We start from the raw sequence: 19,256 nt of genomic DNA, 5'->3' as shown, positions 1-19,256 counted from the left end.
GGTAGGTCACTGTAAGACCCCTCTCTGATCCCTTCATTGTTCCTCGAAGCTGTCAGGTTCCTACTCTCTCTTCCCTCCTAGAATATCTGCTGGTATCAGCTGTGGAAAGGACATTGGACATACTCTCTGGTATAAAGGTAATTGGAAAGGAAAGTACAAATTTATGTTCTGAAATTCTTTATTAATCATATAGACAACCCTTCCTTTATAAAAATTGCTTAGACTTTGGCTGTAAAGTGAAATAGATTATTTAAAATATCTGCAATCACACAAAGGTACAACCCCTTAAAGAAAATTAAAAATATATATTTTGAGCTTATTATATGTCAGAGGAGTGGTTTGAAGGATCTTGTTTTTATGGCCAAGTATGTGTCTGAGAAAAAGCATTAAGGAAAAAGGCTTCACAAGCCTACTTTAATTTTAAACTTAGAAATTAAAGTATAGCATTCACACAGAAAAGTACTCTGCCATCTTTTGTTTAGATTTCTTCCCACAAGGCAAAGCCAATTAATGGAAGATTCTCCCCATATAAAAACCTACTGTACTAGCTACATAATTTTGAGATTCTCCCCTTGGGGATTTTGCTTTTGTTATAAGATCTCACTATTAGCCTTATATATAAAGAAAAACAAACAAAAAAACAGATCTTAGCCCTTGTGTCACCTTCCCAGTGTCATCAGCAAATATACGTTTGTATCCTTTATGTAAATCAGTTACCCCAAATTGAATTATGTTTCATTAGATCACAATTATAAGTTAAGATTTTCATCAGAAAGTTCATGAATATTGAAGAAATACTATTGTTAACATACATGACTCTGTATTATACCATTTATGTACCATATGTTGTCTCACAGTTTTAATAAACTCAAGTTTTACATTTATTTAATGTATGTTGCCTTGAGTTAAAAAAATTAAAGTTATCTATCATGCCTGCAGAACATTGCTTCGATTTTGTCACATTCTGTTCAGTCTCTTATGATTCCCTGTTATCTATAGGGACAAGTCCACCCTCCTTAATTCATTCAGGTGTCTTTACATTCTGGCCACAGTCCATTGCCTGACTTTGTCTCATGATTCCTTCTGCCTCTCCTCCCCTACTTCAGCAGTAGATACTAATTTATCCTAAATGGGAATGTACCAGTCTTAATGAATTCTCAAAGAAGACTAGGTTCTCTTTTTTAAATTTCAAATGTGTACATTAAGTCCAAGTAGGCCGATATAGCTTATGCTCCCTTTCAGTCCTTTCTTATAACTGTACAGAATTTTTTTTCACATTTCTGACATCTTTAGAATGACTTTTTGTTTTCACTCAATCCCTATAATACCATCATGGCTCAGTTTAAGTCCTTTATGAAGCCCTCCAAGATTAATACAATAGTTTAAAGTATTTTCATCCTCCTTCGAAATTTAGCACACTTTTCCTATATTTACACTGGCCAATAATGCATGAATATTGAAGGAATACTATTGTTAACATACATGACTCTGTATTATACCATTTATGTACCATATGTTGTCTCACAGGTTTAATAAACTCAAGTTTTACATTTATTTAATGCATGTTAAATATCAATTGTTTTTTAAATATCAATTGTAGTTCTATACTGATATTTGATTATATTATTTAGTTTTCCACGTGCTTACATCTTATTTCCCTTCTTAGACTGTTAAAATAATGAGTGCAAGGACTATGTCATATACAGTCCTGATATATATGTATGTGTATGTGTACAGATATACTATTTTATTGATTATTAATAAATTGGGATATATTTTTTGAAACAGCTTTACAATGAGTTACATATTTGTTTTGAAACCACAAAATCAAGTGAAGCTATGCTCCGGCAAAGTGTCGTCAGTCTTCAAGAGCAGCTATTTCAAAAGGAGCAAGAAAATGCTAAATTAAAAGAACAGATTCAGGAATCACAAGGAGCACCACATCCTTTCCCTCAAGAAAGTGATTCAGACCATTCAGAACAGGTGAGAGACGTTTTCTAAAAATGTTGCCCATTACAAAAATGTTGCGATATCATATTAAATCATCTACAACGGACTAAAACATAAAAATTTAAATAAGTTTGCAAATATTATAAGTTGTGACAGACTTTTGTGTTGTGATTTTTTTTATCCTCTTTGTATACATGAATGTCACATGCAATATGGATTCAAATAGAAATGCATGTAGAAACAAAGGTTATATCTGGTGAAGTTATTGTAATAAAATAGTTTGCTAGTTTACACTAATGAAGAGAAAAGTAATAGGTCATGCTCATTTTGAGAATTTTTGACTGAATGAGGTAATGGAATAGAAAGAGTATTGAATGGCAAGTCTCATACACTACTTTGCCATAATGTCTGGTACTTTATACCTTTTAGTTCCGATTCTGCTGCTACCGTGATCATGTGATTTTACAGTTCAATTGACCTTCCTACCTATTTCTTGTGAGTTAGTACAAATGTATAGGTAAATATGCAGGTTCAGGATGCAAATAAACCTGGGATCAAATTACAGCTCTGCCTTTGAGCTGTGTGAACTTGAACACATTTCTTAAACATTTTAGCCAGAGTTTCTTCACAAATAAAACGTTGATATTAATGGTATCTATTGTCATAGAGTTTTGAGGATTAATGAGATAATGCATATCAAGTGCAGAGCTTGGCACATACCAAATGTTCTCTCATTGGTACTTCTTTGTAGGTAATCTTCAACGTAACTTTCAGCTCTAAATATACATTATAAAAAACAATCTTATTCCTGGAGATTTATTTGGTTTAAGGCATTCAACATTCCTTTAAATTTGAGTATGAATTAATTTAGTTCAGAAATGGAATTTACAAGCAGGTAATTGCATGCTGAAGTGTTTATTAATGATTGAAGAACAGTAATTTTCAACACAGAATATTTTGTTTTAGTAACAGGTCAACCTTAACACTACCATTTTTAAATTTGTAGTATATTGCATTTTTTGGACATCAAGTGCACAGAATTGGATTAATCATAAATGTTGTGTCATGACACAGTATTATGTTACATGTATAGGCCTATTTTATTCAATTAATTAATTTGTTTGTATATTATAATAAACAACCTCGGTTCCACCGCCAACTAGGAAGGACTGTAACATTACTAATGATTTACATCTACTTGTATGCTCCTCCCATTCTGGTACCCCGATTCTCTCTCTATATATAACCACTAACGTGTGTTTCATTTTGATTATTTTTTTAAAGTTTTATCACACACAAATTTATGAGTAAATCGTATGTTGTTTAGTTTTATCATTTATAAAAATGTATCATATTGTGTTGCCTTGGGGTTTGACAATTTTGGCTTATCATTATGTTATTAAGATTTATCTATGTTGTTTGATATAACTGATCATTTATTCTTACTGATTTAACATATTATATATAATTATATTATAACTACTTGTACATACATTTGTAGATGAGCATTTGGGTTATTTCCAGTATTTTACTAATATGAATAATGCTACAATTGACATTTTTGTACATGATTCCTGGTACACATGTGCATGCATTTCTAACCTCATATGGCACTTTATAGTAACTTTGAAATGAGGGTAGAGTCACTTTATTCTTTTTTAAGAATGCTTTGTGTATTCCTGTTCTGTTGCTTTTTTATAGAAATTTTAGGAAGAGTTCTAACTGAATGCTCATTTGTAAAACTGAAATTCAGCTTGTCAGTTTTACAAATGAGCATTCAGTTAGAAATCTTCCTAATTTCCTTTGTGATTTTCATTTTGCCCCTTAGGTTATTTGAAAGTGTGTTGTTTACTTTTGAAATATTTGGGTTTTTATTTACCCCTTTATATATTATTTTTATTCACTTCTAATATAATTCTATTGTGGTCAGAGTGGCCCAGCATATTGTTTTGGTGAATGTATTATGTATACCTGAAAACAATTTGTATTCTGCAGCTATTGCGTTGAGTGTTCCTTAAATATCAATATTAATTATGTCATTATGATTAATAGTATTCAGATCTTCTGTCTTTAATGATTTTTGTGTTTAGTTTTTTAATCAATTTTTCTATCAGTTACTAAATAGAGGTATTAAAATCTCCCAGTGTGATTGTAGATTTTTCTGTTTCTTCCTTTAATTTTGTCAATGTTTGCTTCATATACTATAAAGCTATTTTGTTAGGGGCATACATATTTATGGTTGTTACATCTTTCTGCTTAATCAAACCCTTTGTCATTATAAAATGTCCCTATTAATTGTAGTAATATTCTGTTGATTTGAAGTGCAATTTTATGATATTAATATAACAATTATAACAAGTCTCTTTAACGATTAAACATTTTGTATGGTATAATTTACCCTTTTAATTTTCACCTATAGGTGTCTTTATATGCCAAATGTACATAGTTAGGTCCCGTTTTGTTTTATTCATTCTGACAATTTCTTCCTTTTCATTGTAGCGTTAATCAATTTAAATTTAATATAATTATTAATATGGTTGGGTTTAGGTGTAATCTTACCATTTGTTTTTTGTTTGTCCTGTTTTTCTGTCCCTCTGTGCCTCTTTTCCTTCTTTCCTTTTTGGTAAATTGACTGTTTATATGTTTTATTTATTTATTTATTTAGTCAAATATTATTTTATATTAATTTCAATATTATTTTGACACTCGATATTATTTTATATTAATTTCAGGTGTACAGCATAGTGGTTAGACATTTATATAATTTAAACAGAGATCTCCCTTACTAGTCTAGTATTCACCTGGCACTATGCATAGTTATTACCATATTATTGACTATTGTTTTCTATACTTTACTATACTTTGTAATCTCTTCACCTTTTTTACCCTGCCCCACAACCACCCTCCCATCTTTCATCCCCAATAAATCTAGTACTGATCTGACACCATGCATAGTTATTTCAATATTATTTACTATATTCCTTATGCTGTACCCTACATCTCCATGACTACTTTGTAATAACCAATTTATACTTCTTAATCCCTTCCTGTTTTTCACATACTCCCAAGCCCCTTTCCAATTGGCAACCATCAAAATGTTCTCTGTATCTGAGTTTGTTTCTGTTTTGTTTGTTTTTTTGTTCTTTAGATTCCACATATAATCAAAATTACATTGCATCTGTCTTTCTGTCTCTGACACACTCCATTCAGCACAATATCCTCCAGGTCCATCCATGCTGCCGCAGATGGGAAGAACACATTCCTTTCCATGGATGAGCAATATTCCATCATATATATGTACCACCTTCTCTTCATTCATCCATCCACAGGCATTCAGTCTGCCTCTACTTCTTAGTCATTGTAAACAATACTTCAATGAACATATGATGCATTCATCCTTTCGAAGTAGCATTTTGTGTTTCTTCAGATAAATAACCAGAAATGGGATTACTGGGTTCTTCTTTGTCTCTTGTTATAGGCTTTGTTTTAAAGTCTGTTTTGTCTGGTATGAATATTGCTACCCCACCTTTTTTTGTTGTTTCCATTTTCATGATTTTTTTTTTCCCCATCCCTTTCCTTTCAGTCTGTGTGTACCTTTCAATTTAAAATGATTCTCTTGTAGGCACCATGTGTTAGGGTCTTGTTTTCATATCCATTCAGCCACCCTGTCTTTTGAATGGATCCTATAATCCATTTACATTTAAAGTAATTATGGATAGATATGTGTCTATATGTAGTATAGGTATGTATTTTATTATTCATATATATATATATATATATATATATATATATATATATATATATAATTATTATTTTTCCTTCCATCTTAAAGAAGTCCCCTAAGATTCCTTCTAATGCTGGTTTGTTAGTAATGAACTCCGTTAGCTTTTTCTTGTCTGGGAGGCTCCTTATCTGTCCTTTGATTCTTAATGATGGCTTTGCTGGGTAAGAGTAATCTTGGTTGTAGGTCCATGCTTTTCATCACTTTGAATATTTCCTGCCATCCCTTCTGGCCTGAAAAGTTTCTGTTGAGAAATCAGCAGTCTTAAGAGAGCTCCCTTGTAGGTAACTAACTGCTTTTCTCTTCCTGCTTTAAAGATTCTCTCTTTGTCTTTAACCTTTGGCATTTTAATTATGATGTGTCTTAGTGTGGGCCTCTTTGGATTCATCTTGTTTGGGAATTTTTGCACTTCCTGGGCTTGTATATCTGTTTCTTTCACCAGGTTAGAGAAGTTTGTAGTCATTACTTCTTCAAATAAGTTTTCAATTCCTTGTTTTCTGTATTCTCCTTCTGGTACCCCTATGATACGAATGTTGGGGCACTTGATATTGTCCCAGAGTCTAAATCGCTCACTTAGTCCTCTGCTTTATCTAATCTCTGTTAATACCCTCTAATGTATTCTTCATTTCAGTTATTCTTTATTTCTGACAGGTTCTTTTTTGTGTTTTCTATTTCCATTTTTATGTTTCCTGTTTCTTTGTTGAAGTTCTCCCTGAGATCATCCATATAACCAGTATTTGAGACTCTGTATCTGGTAGATTCCTTGTCTCCATTTTGCTTAGTTCTTTTTTTAACTTGTTCTATTCTTTTATTTGGGACGTGTTTCTTTGTCTCCCCATTTTGGCTGCCTCCCTATGTTTGTTTCTAGGTATTATGTAGTGCTGCTTTGTCTTCTGGTCTTAGTACAATGGCCTTATGTGCTGTGGGGCTCAGTGGTGCAATCTTCCTGGTTACTTCAGCCATGCACTCCAGGTGTGTCCCTTATGTGGGTTGTGTGTGCTCTCCTGTTGAAGTTTAGCTTTGGTTACTATTTGCACATCAATGGGAGGGATTGGGTCTCAGGGTTGTTTGTTGTGAGGGCTGGTTGTGACTACAGCGGAGGAGCTCTGATCCTACAGAGCAGGGCACTGATGTCTGCCCAGTCTGCCCTTTGGGTGTGTCATGCTTGGATGCGGCTGGGTGATACTCTGGCTTGTTCCAAAGCTGGCCACTGGGCCTGCTAGCCCCAGGGCCCCCTGGAAGGGGCCCACCACAGTCCAAGTTTAGCCACAGCCTATACCCTACCTAGGGCTACCTAGTATGAGTTAAAAAGCAATCTGCAGATGGCCGCCCCTCAGTGGTCTTGGAAGTGCCTTGAGAAACCAATCTGCATACCAAAGGTGGCTTTTCGCTAATGCTGGGCTCAGCCATAGGTATAGGACATGCTTAAGCCAGAGCTGTTTGTTTGGGTTTTGTGAACCTTTGAAAGATTTTATGAAAGTTCGAAACATGAGCTAAGACAGGTTGTTTGTATGGGAAAGGCACTGGAAACAGCTTGGGTGTGCCCAAAAGTTGGGTGGGGTGGAATATCAGGGAATCACTAAGGTGGGGCAGCCAAAAGGCGAAAGTCAGTTGGATGGAGACTCAGATATGGCATCTGCCTGCATCTGCAAGCACAGCGGGGAGGATTCAACAAAGAAGCAATGGCTTCCACCAGCTCCTCACTCTAGGAGAAAGGTGCTCCTCTATCCCTTTCCCTGAAGTTAGACAATTCTATTCCTCCCCATATGTACCTGGTACCTTTTGAGCTGCTGCTCCAGTGCTGGAGCTCAGAGCTGGTGAATCCATCAGTGAGTAAGTCTGTACGGGAGTTCTTTAAGAGGAGTGCCTGGGAGTGCAGTGACCCTCTGGCTCACTCAGCCACAATCGCTGCTGGTTTTCACAGCCAGAAGTTATGGGAACTTTTCTCCCCGGTACTGGAACCCTGAGGTGGGAACCTGGTATGGGGCTGGGACCCTCACACTTACGTGGGTATCTCCACAGCAGAGATATCCCTTCTAATGTTTAATTGTCACCTGCAGGTGTGGGATCAGCGCGTTCTGCATCTCTGCCACTCCTACCAGTCTTGAGGTGGCTTCTTTTATATGTCTGTAGTTGTAGGGCTTTGGTGGTTCAGTTAGACTTCAGGCAATTCCCAATAATGGTTGTTCTGTGGTTTAGTTATAACCGATGTGGTCCTGAGAAGAGGTGAGCACAGTGTTTACCTACTTTATCATCTTAACTGGAAATTGTTTATATTAGGTTGGTGCAAATGTAATTGTGGTTTAAAAGGTTAAAAGTATAATAACTGCAACAACCACAATTACTTTTGCATCAACCTAATATATATTTTAAAAGCAATTTTAAAATTTCACTTTTGCATCTTCTGGACTCCACTGTTTCTGATGATAAGTCAGTGGGAATTTGTTTCATTGTTAAGTTAAATGTGATGTGTCAGTTTTGTCTGGCTCTTCTTCTAATTTTTTACCTTTGTTTTTAAGCATTTGAAGTATGTTGTTCCCAGGTATGGTTTTCATTCTTGCAGCTTGATGAGCTTTCTGAATTTTGTAAATAACATATTTTGTAACTAAATTGGAGATATTGACATTATTTCCTCAATATTTTTCTGACTCCTTTCTCTTCTTCTTTTGAGATTCCCATTTCATTCATGTTAGACTTTTCAATGTTATCTCAACAATCTGCAAGTCTATTTTTATTTAATCTTTTAATCTATGTTCTCCAGGTTAAATAATTTCTATGAATTTTTAGTCATCTGACACTTCTGTTATCTCCATTTTGCTCTTAAGTGTTTTCTGCAATTTAGTCTTCAAATATTGTATGTTGTTCATATCTTGCAAACATATTCTTCTTTAGGTCTTTGTTATAATAGTTAAAATAGATCCTTAAAATCATTACATATTAATTCCATCTTTTGGGTCTTCTTGGGTTTGATGACTAGTGGTTTTCCTTTTCTTTTGAGTATGGGTCATGTATTAATGTTTCCTCTATGTCTAATAATTTGGGTTTATATATAGTATAATTTGGGCTTATATTATTATATATATATATATATATATATATATATATATATATATATATATATGTATTTTATAGAGACTCTGGTTTCTGTTGTATTACTCATATAAATGCTGAAGCTTTCCTTATTTTCTTTCTTTCTTCCTTCCCCCCCACCCCCTCACCCTTCTCTCAAATCAGAATTTAACTATTAGGTTTGAGTTCAACTCCAAGTCCTGTTTCCCTTCAGGTGCATATAGTTAAATTGCCTTTCTTTTTTTAATGCCACATTTTCTTTATCCATTCATATATTGATGGAAAAATCAGGTTGTTCCCATGTATTGGCCACTTAAATAATGATGCCACAAACATGGGGGTGTAGATGTCTTTTTGAGATAGTGATTTTATTTTCTTTTGATACATACCAAGAAGTGTAATTGCTGGATCATACGGTAGTTCTAGTTTTACTTTTTTGAGGAACCTCCATTTTTTTCCATAGTAGCTATACTAATTTATGTTCCTACCAACCTGCACAAAGGTTCTCATTTCTCCATATATTCACCAACATTTGTTATTTGTTGTATTTTTTATAATAGCCGTTCTGATAGGTATGAGGTGATATCTAATGTTTCTGATTTTCATTTCCCTGGTGAAAGGTGATGTTGAACACCTTTTCGTGCACCTGTTGTCCATCTGTATGTCTTCTTTGGAAAAATGTCTATTCAGATCCTCTGCTCTTTTTTTTTTTTCCAATAGGATTTTTTGGAGGTCTATTCAGTTGTGTGAGTTCTTTATATATTTTAGATATCAACACCTTATCACATACATGATTTCAAATATTTTCTCCCATTTGTAGGTTGCCCTTTTATTTTGTTGATCATTTCTTTTGCTGTTCAGAAGCTCCTTAGTTTGCTATATAATGCCACTTCTTTATTTTTGCTTTTGTCATCTTTGCTTTTAATGTCAAATCTAAAAAAATTATTGCCAAGACTGATGTCAAGGAGCTTATACCTACGTTCTAGGACATTTGTGGTTTCAGGTCTTACATTCAAGTCTTTAATCCATTTTGATTTGATTTTTGTATATAGCGTAAAATAGTGGTGTAGTTTTATTCTTTTGCCTGCAGCTGTTTAGTTTTCCCAACACCATTTATTGAAGAGACTATCTTTCCCCCATTGTATATTTTTGGCTCCTTTGTTATTATTAATTGGATATATATACTTGGGACTACTTTGCTAGGTGCAATATTCTTGGTTGGCAATTTTTCCCCTTTTACCGCTCCAAAAATCATGCCACTCTCTTCTGGCATGTAAAGTTTCTGTTGAAAAATCTGCTGATGGTCTCATTGGTTTTCCCTTGTACATAACGAGTTGTTTTTCTACTGCTGATTTTAAGATTCCTTGTTTTTAACATTTGACAATTTAATGTGTCTTAGTGTGAGTCTCTTTGTGATTATCTAATTTGGAACTCTCTGAGCTTCCTGTATCTGGATGTCTGTTTCCTTTCCCAGGTTAGTGAAGTTTTCAGCCATTATTTCTTGAAATAATCTTTTTCTTCTTTTCCTTCCTCCTTTCCCCTTCTAGGATCCCTATAATGTGAATGTTATTCTGCTGGATGTTGTCCCATAAGGCCCTTCCGCTATGCTATCTTCATTCTTTTTCATCCTTTTTTCCTTTTGATCTTCTGATTGGATAAACTCCAGTGCCCTGCCTATGAGCTCTCTTATCCTTTATTTTGCTTCATGTTATCTGCTGTTGAACTCCTCTAGTGTATTTTTTTCAGTTCAGCTATTATATTATTCCATTCTGTGATCTCTGTTTGGTACTTTTGAATATTTTCTATTTCTTGCAATTCTCACTTTGTTCATACATTGTTGTCCTTACCTCAGTAAGCATATTTATGGTCATTATTTTGAACTCTTTATCAGGAAAATCACTTATCTCCATTTAATTAAGGTCTGCTCTGCAATTTTAGCTTATGCTTTTGTTTGGAATGTATTCCTTTGTTTCTTCATTTTCCTTGACTCTCTAGGTTAGTTGCTGTGCATTAGATAAAACAAGACAACTCTCCCAGACTTGAAGGAGTGGTATCACGTAAGAGATGAACTTATCATTCAGCCTAGCTCTTGATTGTCTCTTAAACCTTTGTGATTGTTCAAGCAGCCTTTTAAAAAATTATTTGTGGTTCCCAGTAGTTGAGGGTGTGCCAAGATCTGTCAGTCTTTTATGGGGAGGATCTCAGTCAGCACCTAGATGGAGGCTGATTGGAACTTGGACACTCAGCAGCTTTTGAAGTCTGCAAATAGACCTCTTTCATGCAGAGATTGGTAGATGGGCATTTCTTTCTGCTCCCACTGCACTGAACCCTGTAAGAACAGCCAATTAAGAACTGTTTTTTTGTTTGCTACAGTTCACTGACCCATGAACACAAGCCCTAAAGGCCATCAGAACCAGGCTATCAAGGGATGTATCCTCTGGTTGATAGTCACAAAAGTCAGGGCATCAGATGTATGTACTGCTCTTTCCAGGGAGATATCAGGGACCTGGAGTAAGGTACAGGACAGTGCTAAGATAGCATCCACAGGCTTCCTGGTCTCTGCAGAGGATTATGGTCGGGCCACTAGATATTAAATTAGAAGCCTGACCCTAAGGCTGCATCTTCTAGGATATGCAAGTAAGCCTCTTTCAGGGAAAGGCTGGGATTTTGGTGTTTCTGACTCAATGCTGAGCCCTAGGGGAATAGCTGGTTAACAACTGTTTTGTTTGCTATCATCCTCTTGGACCCAGGAATACAAGCCTTGCTGACCTCCACAGACAAGTGATCAGAGGGTGTGTCCCCTGGGCTGCAGCCAGAAAAGCTGGAGCACAAGACATGTCCACAATGTCCTTTCAGAGAGAGATTGGTGACCTGGAGTAGGGCAGAGGGAGAGTACAAAGATAGTGCCCACTGGCCCAGTCTGGCGACTTGTACTCACACAGCTGCAGAAGCCTAAGCTGGCTGTGGATGTAGCTCTTAGGATCCAGTGTAGGCAAAGAGGTACTTAGGCTGCTGGTGTCTTACATTTTTGCATCAGCCACAGAAACCTTGGATGTATCTGGCATGGTTTTAGCAGAAAGGGGATGGTGGTGCAGATGGAGCAGGAGGGACTCAGGCTGCGGGCATCAGCTAATGTGAAAACCTGTGGAGCTAAACATGGTGAGATCTGCAGGGCATCCTTGATGGATGTGATAGCCATTGGCTATTTCAGTAGTGAACTTTACTGAGTTTGTCTGAAGAGCAGAGCTCTGTGAACTGTCCATCGGTCCTGTTGCCTGACTGCAGATAATAGCCTCTGCTTTTCTTCCTTGTTCCTAGATGGCTCAATATGTCTCACTGTGCTGTTCTAGGTGGGGTGAAACTAAAGTAGGACCTCTGTGCAGTGCTCTCAGAGCCTGTAGAAGCTAGTTGTTTACCTCGCTCTTTCTTTCTTGGCTAGAGGATCTCTTTCTAGCTGGGAAAATTCTTCTTGGCGCTGAACAATGCCAACTTAGGGGATGGAAAAATAAGGCAAAATGAAGTTATCTTCTTCTCCTCTTGTGCAGTTATTCTCCTCTTAGTTTTTTTGTTCCTGTGTTGCTAAAACTTATGAAATGTACTGTAGTAGTCTCTCAGCACTGTTTTTCTTTGTGGACAGCTGTCCACTTGTTAATCTTGTGGGGAGAAGGGAAGCTATGTTCTCCAATGTCGTCGTCGTCGTCTTCTTCTTCTTCTTCTTCTTCTTCTTCTTCTTCTTCTTCTTCTTCTTCTTCTTCTTCTTCTTCTTCTTCTTCTTCTTCTCCTCCTCCTCCTCCTCCTCCTCCTCCTCCTCCTCCTCTTCCTCCTCCTCCTCCTCCTATTTATTTATTTTTATTTTTTTTTGCCAGTATTGCTGTTTCTTTTTAATGAATGTGTTTTTGGGTACCAGGTTACTACTCATACTATTAACCAGGTTACTCTGCTGGAGTATTAGTTTTAAGGGGCATGACAGTACTTCAGCCATGAAAAGCGTTTGTCTTGCAGCTTACAATTTATATGTACATATAGCTTAGCCATATTTCTCCCTGAGTTCAGCTGAGCATGTTCCTCCTTCCTCTGTGGCACAGTTTGTAATGTGATGTATTTATGTTTGTAGGGAGTGTATGTGCCCCTTGAGACTGTCAGATTGGTTGACTTTTCTCAGTATCTACTTTTACTTTTCTAAATCTGCATTGATTTAATCACAGAGTGCTGTTTGTTGTTCTATTGAGTTTGATCATTAGATTTGTTAGTGGGATAGTTAGAACAGACTGTTAATTATACTTACAATAAATATATTCATAAATATATAAAATGTATTTATATGTTTTTCATAAATATTAGGTGTGAAAACGGGATATGACATACTGGCCAGAGCTGTCAAATAAATGTTTTCAGGCCCGGTAATTTCAGTTTTTATATTCAGCTTTGAGGAACTTCAGGCTGAGACATTGAAAGAAAAAAACTCAAAATAATTTTTCTATCCCAACTCTATACAACTGGACTTTAAAAGTGAGATGAATGTTAGTTAGATATTGTTAAGCTTGTTTCTCTGAATAGGAATTTTAATGTACCTAGTGAGTTGACCTTAAAATGTATGAATTTTATGGATTGATTAAATATTGCGCTTCTGTTATGTGGAAGATTGATATAGATGTTTAAGGATAAGAATTTTGAATTGAAAGTTGGTTTTATACTTATTAAGACATTTTCTTTAAAATTTTATAGCAAATGCAGTAATCGTATCATTAATCAGAACTCTATTAGTTGATATATCTAAACTTATTTTACAAATATTGATATTGCACAATGTGATGGGGACTGTTCTTGGTAATGAAGAAACTTTAGGGAACAGAACAAGGTCTTTGCCCTCGTGGAGCATACACTCAAGTCAGAGAGTTGCCATCAAACAAATGCATCATATGGTAAAAAGTGTTGTGAAGAAAAATAATGCAGTGTGAGACAGAGCGTGATACTGAATGGTGATGTTATTTCATGTATGGTGGTAGAAGAAAGCTCTTCTGATCAAGTGACATTTAAGAAGAAACCTGGAGGAAGTGAACCATTTAGACATGTCGAGAGAAGACCATTCCAAGCAGAAAGGACCAACAAGTGCAAAGCTCACGAAACAGGAGTTTGCCCAGCAAGGAGGCCAGTGTGGCTCCATCCAAGAGAGCTACGAGGATAAAGAAGAGTGAGAGTGACCTCAGAGAGGCAGATGGAGGGCAGGTCTCCTAGGGCCTTGTGAAGCCACCAGAGGGATGTGAGATGGAAACCCCTTGGTGTGTTTTAAATAGAAGAGTGATAAGATCTAACTTACTGTTTTAAAAGAATCACCCTGGCTTCAATGCAGAAAATACGCTATAGGAAGGCAAAGATGGGAGCAGGTAGGCAAATTTAAGAGGCAGGTGTAATAGTGCAAGTGAAACTCAAATGGTGCTTAGATTTGGTTACGAGACATTGTTTTGATTTTGAAAATAATTCAAAGGTAGAAGCTATGGTTTGAAGATGGCTTAGATGTGAAGTGTGAGATGAAGGGAGGAATTAAAAATGGATCCAGGATTTCTAGGCCTAGCATCTAGAAGAGTGGATTTGCCACTTTTTGAGGCAAGAAAGAGTATTCCAGCATTTCTCCTAACAAGAAAGAGTACACTGAAGTTATGTAGAGAGAATTGGAAGCTTTGAATTAGGGAAATAGTAAAAGGAATGGAGAGAAATAAATGACTTGGGATTTCTACCAATTAGTAATACATTCTTTATAATGTTGGTACTATAACTCTTCAGGAGTCAGTCGAATTAGACTCACCTCTTCATCAATTCTTCCATCCATCCATCATTCATTCATTCATTTATTCATTCATGTGTTATTCAGCTATATAGTCAATATTTATTAAAGTCATACTGTATTTTAGGTGTTAGATTAAGTGTGAAGGGATACAAAGATAAATAAGACAGTCTGCTCTTACAATTCATTCAAATGGGTATGCACACAAGAAAATAATTGCTATAGAATGTGCTATAGTGGAAGTATGAGCAAAGTATGAGCTTTTTGGAGAGAAGCTTTGCAGGGAGCATGTGTGTGGAGAGGAGGGCAGTTGCCAAAGCTTCCACAGAGAAAGTGGAATACGTCAGTTTGAAATTATTTAGTAGTTTCTAGCTTCTGGTTGGAAATGAATTAGCACAGGCCCAGAGGTGAGGAAGTGTATGGTATATCCTGGATATTGAGAATAGTCCAGCCAAGTTCTTCTTAGATTTTAATGTGCATCCAAGTCACCTGGAATGAGACATTGTTATAACACAGACTGATTCAGTAGGTCTGGACTGGGGTCTGTGATTCTGCATTTCTTTCATATTCTCACATGATGCTGTTATAGCTGGTCCAGGGATCAACCTTTGATTAATGAATTAAATAGGCAAATGGATTATACAGTTGAGGGGAAATGGTAGGAAGATTTTATTCTTTCTTCCATTTCTCATATCAGGACTTTTCTGCGCATGATTCTTGGGTTTATTTACAGAATAATAGAAAACATAAATTCTGGAATCTGGTACTCCTATCTGTGTTACCTTGTTACTTTAGAGAAGCCAAGTGTCAGTTTTATCATTTGTAAAATTGGTATTATAATAGTACCTACCTCATACGAGTTTTATGAAGATTACATGAGGCGATGCATGGTGAGCTAAGAGTAATACATGTTAGCTTTTAAAGTTACTATATAAGAAAAACACTTCTTATGTCATGTTAGTAAATTTGAGATTGTTTTTTTCTTGTGTTGGTGGTGATTCATCTTTTCTTTTTCCTGATCTCACTTATCAGAATTATTGGTGAGCTAACTGACAGTCTTTGCCATAGAAAAGGGCAAAACTAATTGGTTCATAAGGGATTGAAACCTGTGACCTTTGATTTCTTAGCACCCTGTTCTTAACTAGCTGAATTCTGAATGACTGCCTATTCTTATCTCAGAGTGATTGTTTATCTTTTTCATGCAGAAGTAGTTTCTTGCCTTGGAGGAACATCTTGCAGGAGAGGACTAGAGAGAAGCCTAAGCCTTCAAATTATTATATTTATCTCTGAATGAGGTACATTCCATGTGGCTGACAGCAGACCACAAGATTGGAGTTGCGAGGTTTGACCACAGGCTTGTTCATTTTTATTTCTTTTCACAGATACTTTATTCATTCCTTCTTTTTAGTGGTAGAGAATTGTCTTTCTGTATGTTGCTTTCCCTTATATTCTCACTTTCTTTTCAAAAACTTCTGTTACTAAATATTTGAAGTCTACAAAAGAATAATGTACTGTCTGTGGACGCACCAGTAACTGTCACCAATACGCTTGGTGCTACTTGTGTGCTTCCTCCCTGTCCCATCTTCTTTCCCTAAAGATAATCACTCTCTTGGATATTGTTTATTAATTCCTGCCTATTAAAACTGTGTTTCCTTAAACAATGTACTGTTTAGTATTGCTTTTATTTAAACCTTAACAATATCATCTTCCATATATATCAGCCTTTGGGACTTGCTTTTTTTTCTTTGAACTTTGTTTTTGTAAGATAGCTCATTGCTGTTGAGTGTAGCTATAATTCCCTTCTGTGTAGCAGTTTAGTGTATGAATAAGCTGTAATTTATTTTTCCATTCTTTTTGTCAATGAACTTTTTTTTAGCTGTAGGAATTTTTATACATTGCTGCTATGAACATTCTAGTATGCCTCCAGACACTCGTGTGCAAGTCTTTCTCTAGAATATATTGCTAAGGGTGAAATCGCCTGTCATGAATATGCCAATATTGAGGCTAACAAGAAAATGCCAAATTGTTTGCCAAAGTGTCTGTCTCAAATTATAGACTTCTTAGTTACATTCTTAAAAGGGATAAAATTATATCTCAATTCTGATTTCATTTTATATTTCTTTGATATCTAATGAGTTTGAGCATCTTATTTTTGTTACGTAAAATACCTGTTTGTGTCTTTTGCCCATTTTTCTATTAGAATGTTTGCCTTTTTGTTGAAGTTCTTTATTTTGGATACTAATCTTTTGCTATGTTACTTAAAGTAATGTTATTTAAAGTAATGTATTACATAAACCCCAAATCTCTGTGCCTTAAAATAATTTATTTTTTATTTACGTAACTATCCAGTGTGGGTATTACTTGGATTTTCAACTTCAAGCAGTAATTTAGAGATCCAGGCTCCTTTCGTCTTTTAGATCCACTAGCTTTGTATACGGCTCCCAAAGTTGTCCTAGAATCATTTCTACTCCAGCTAGAAAGAAGGGAAAAAGCTCTAGAGAATCACATTTAGGAAGGTTTTATTAATCAGGCTTGAATGAATCAGATACATATCACTTCCACTGGAGTATTATTGGGCATAACTCAATTATTTGGCTACATGTTATCTAAATGCAAAGAATGTTGGGAAATATGTGCACCCAAATATCGGGAAATATGTATCCATTTCCAAAAAGAAGAAATGAGTTTAGAGCTCAACCAGCTGTCTCAACTTTGGTTATATTGTTGCAAATGTCTTCTAAGTTGTGGCCTTTCTTTTTACTTATTCTATGGTCTTTTGAAAAGTGAAGTATTAATTGAATGTACTTGAATTTCTTGATATTTTCTCTTAAACTTGATGGTTATTGTCTTGCTTAAGAAGTCCTGTGTTATCCTGAACTCATAAAGATATTTTCCTATATTTTCATTGAAAGTGTTACAGTTTTTATTTCCGCATAGAAGTTTTTAATCTATGTGGGATTCATTTTGTTTGTTGTGAGTAACAGAATTCCATTTGATTTCTTAAAAATCTTCAGCTATATTATTGTTCTTTTTCAGATCTGGTCAGTTTGACTTTAAATCTTCAAGCTCCTTACTGCTTCTTTTTTTTAGATTTCTATCTCACATAAATCAGGATTAAAGGCGTTAGGAAGTTAGTTGTAGCGAATTGGTGGCAGGCATTGTATTTAGGGACAGGAGGGCTATAGTTGGGGTTTCTTTGTGACATCTGAGGTTTGAGGTGAGAGCTAGGGAACTAGGTCTCAGCCACAGTGCTTGGCCTCTCCTTCATCCACGAGAGACATGGCCTGAGACCTTGAGTGTGCTTTTGCTCTTGAACCCCAAATGTGGCTCTGTGTGTGTATAGGGGGTATACAAAGTACATAGAGAATATATAGTTTATATAATTGGAGTCATACAGTATATAAATTTGTGTCCTGCTGTACAAGTACCATTTATTACCATTTCATTATAATTAACATTTGAGAACATTTTTTTGACTATCTAATAGTATAACGTAGAAATGTGTTATTTTTACCTAAATATTTTCCTTCTCTGGGACATTTAAATCATTTCAAATGTTTTTTCTGTTTCCTCTGATTTTTATACTCCCATAAACATTTTTGTTTGTGTATCTTTATTCTCATCTGTGGTTGTTTCTGTAAGATGAACTCTTAAAAGTAAAATCCCTATGTTAAAGATTATGAACCTAAGACCTTTGTATATAGCAAGCCAAGCTATATTCCAGAAAGATTATACAGAATGATCTGCTCACAGTCTATCAAAGGGCCCACCTTTCATAACCTTGAACGCTTTATTACCATTTCAAAATGGCCTTATTAATTGATTCTTTTTGTTTTTCATCTCTGGAAACTAGTGAGGTTTTTTACTTGTACTTCTTACTTTTCTTTTGTAAATGTTCTACCAGTTTGTATTTTTATGTTTTTCTTTGTTTTGTGTATTGATATACATGACCTTAAGTATTCAGGAAATGAGTTCTATATATTTATAATGGATATTTTCACAGTTTTTTGTTTGTCTACCTTGTTAATGCTTCTAGACCTTGTAGACTCAGTTCTAAGATAATTACTCAGCACTTTTTTCCTGAAGCTTTATTCTTAAAATTGAGATGTGTATCTCTTTTGTGCATTAGCACGTATTCAGCTTTATTGTTTTACTTGTCTAACTCTTCTCTAGACTGTGAGCTTCTTGAAATTAAGGAAGGTTGCTGTCTTATGCTTTTATCCCCACCGTTTTTTCGAGTGATTGATATTTTAATTTCAGTAAATGTTTATTGAATGAACACATGTAAAAAAATGTATATACTGGTTTCATACCCATTTAGCCTATCCCACGGTGATCAAATTTTCTTTGACACAACAATTCCAGTAAGGTAGGAGCTTTAATGAGTCAACTTTTGCAAGGGATTATCTAGTTGTGATGTGGAATACTTACACATGGATTTAAAAAACTGTTGTCTTTTGTTTAGCAGTGCTGAATTGATTTTGTACAATTTTCCAACACAGCAAAGGAGAAAAAAATGTCTGTATTAGTTAGCTTTGCTTTCTTGCCAATCAACGAATCTAGTATCAATAGTGGCTATTTGGCATCAAGTAAAGTGTTTTCATTTCTCAGTTGGCAAGGACGAGATCAGATTGTAGTACCTTAACTTAGGCTCAGAGTGCTGTTAAGCCTTTC

General features: G+C 35.5%; 1 protein-coding gene across 5 annotated transcripts in view; it reads left to right on the top strand.

Moving 5' to 3' along the window:
- Nucleotides 1-19,256, top strand: part of CNTLN (centlein) — a 263,049-nt gene that overhangs the window by 109,319 nt on the left and 134,474 nt on the right. For all 5 annotated transcript variants that reach the window (XR_012495705.1, XM_074330346.1, XM_019739197.2 and 2 more), the window contains one exon: nucleotides 1,789-1,983. Coding sequence is in view for 4 of the 5 variants with exons in the window: in XM_074330346.1 (XP_074186447.1) it covers nucleotides 1,789-1,983 (195 nt within the window). In the remaining variant the exon portion in view is untranslated. The remainder of the gene's footprint in view (nucleotides 1-1,788; nucleotides 1,984-19,256) is intronic.

This window comes from Rhinolophus sinicus, linkage group LG04 (assembly GCF_036562045.2).
Source record: "Rhinolophus sinicus isolate RSC01 linkage group LG04, ASM3656204v1, whole genome shotgun sequence".
Taxonomy (NCBI): domain Eukaryota; kingdom Metazoa; phylum Chordata; class Mammalia; order Chiroptera; family Rhinolophidae; genus Rhinolophus; species Rhinolophus sinicus.
Note: the sequence above shows the minus strand (reverse complement) of the source record. Positions and strands in the feature narration are given on the sequence as shown.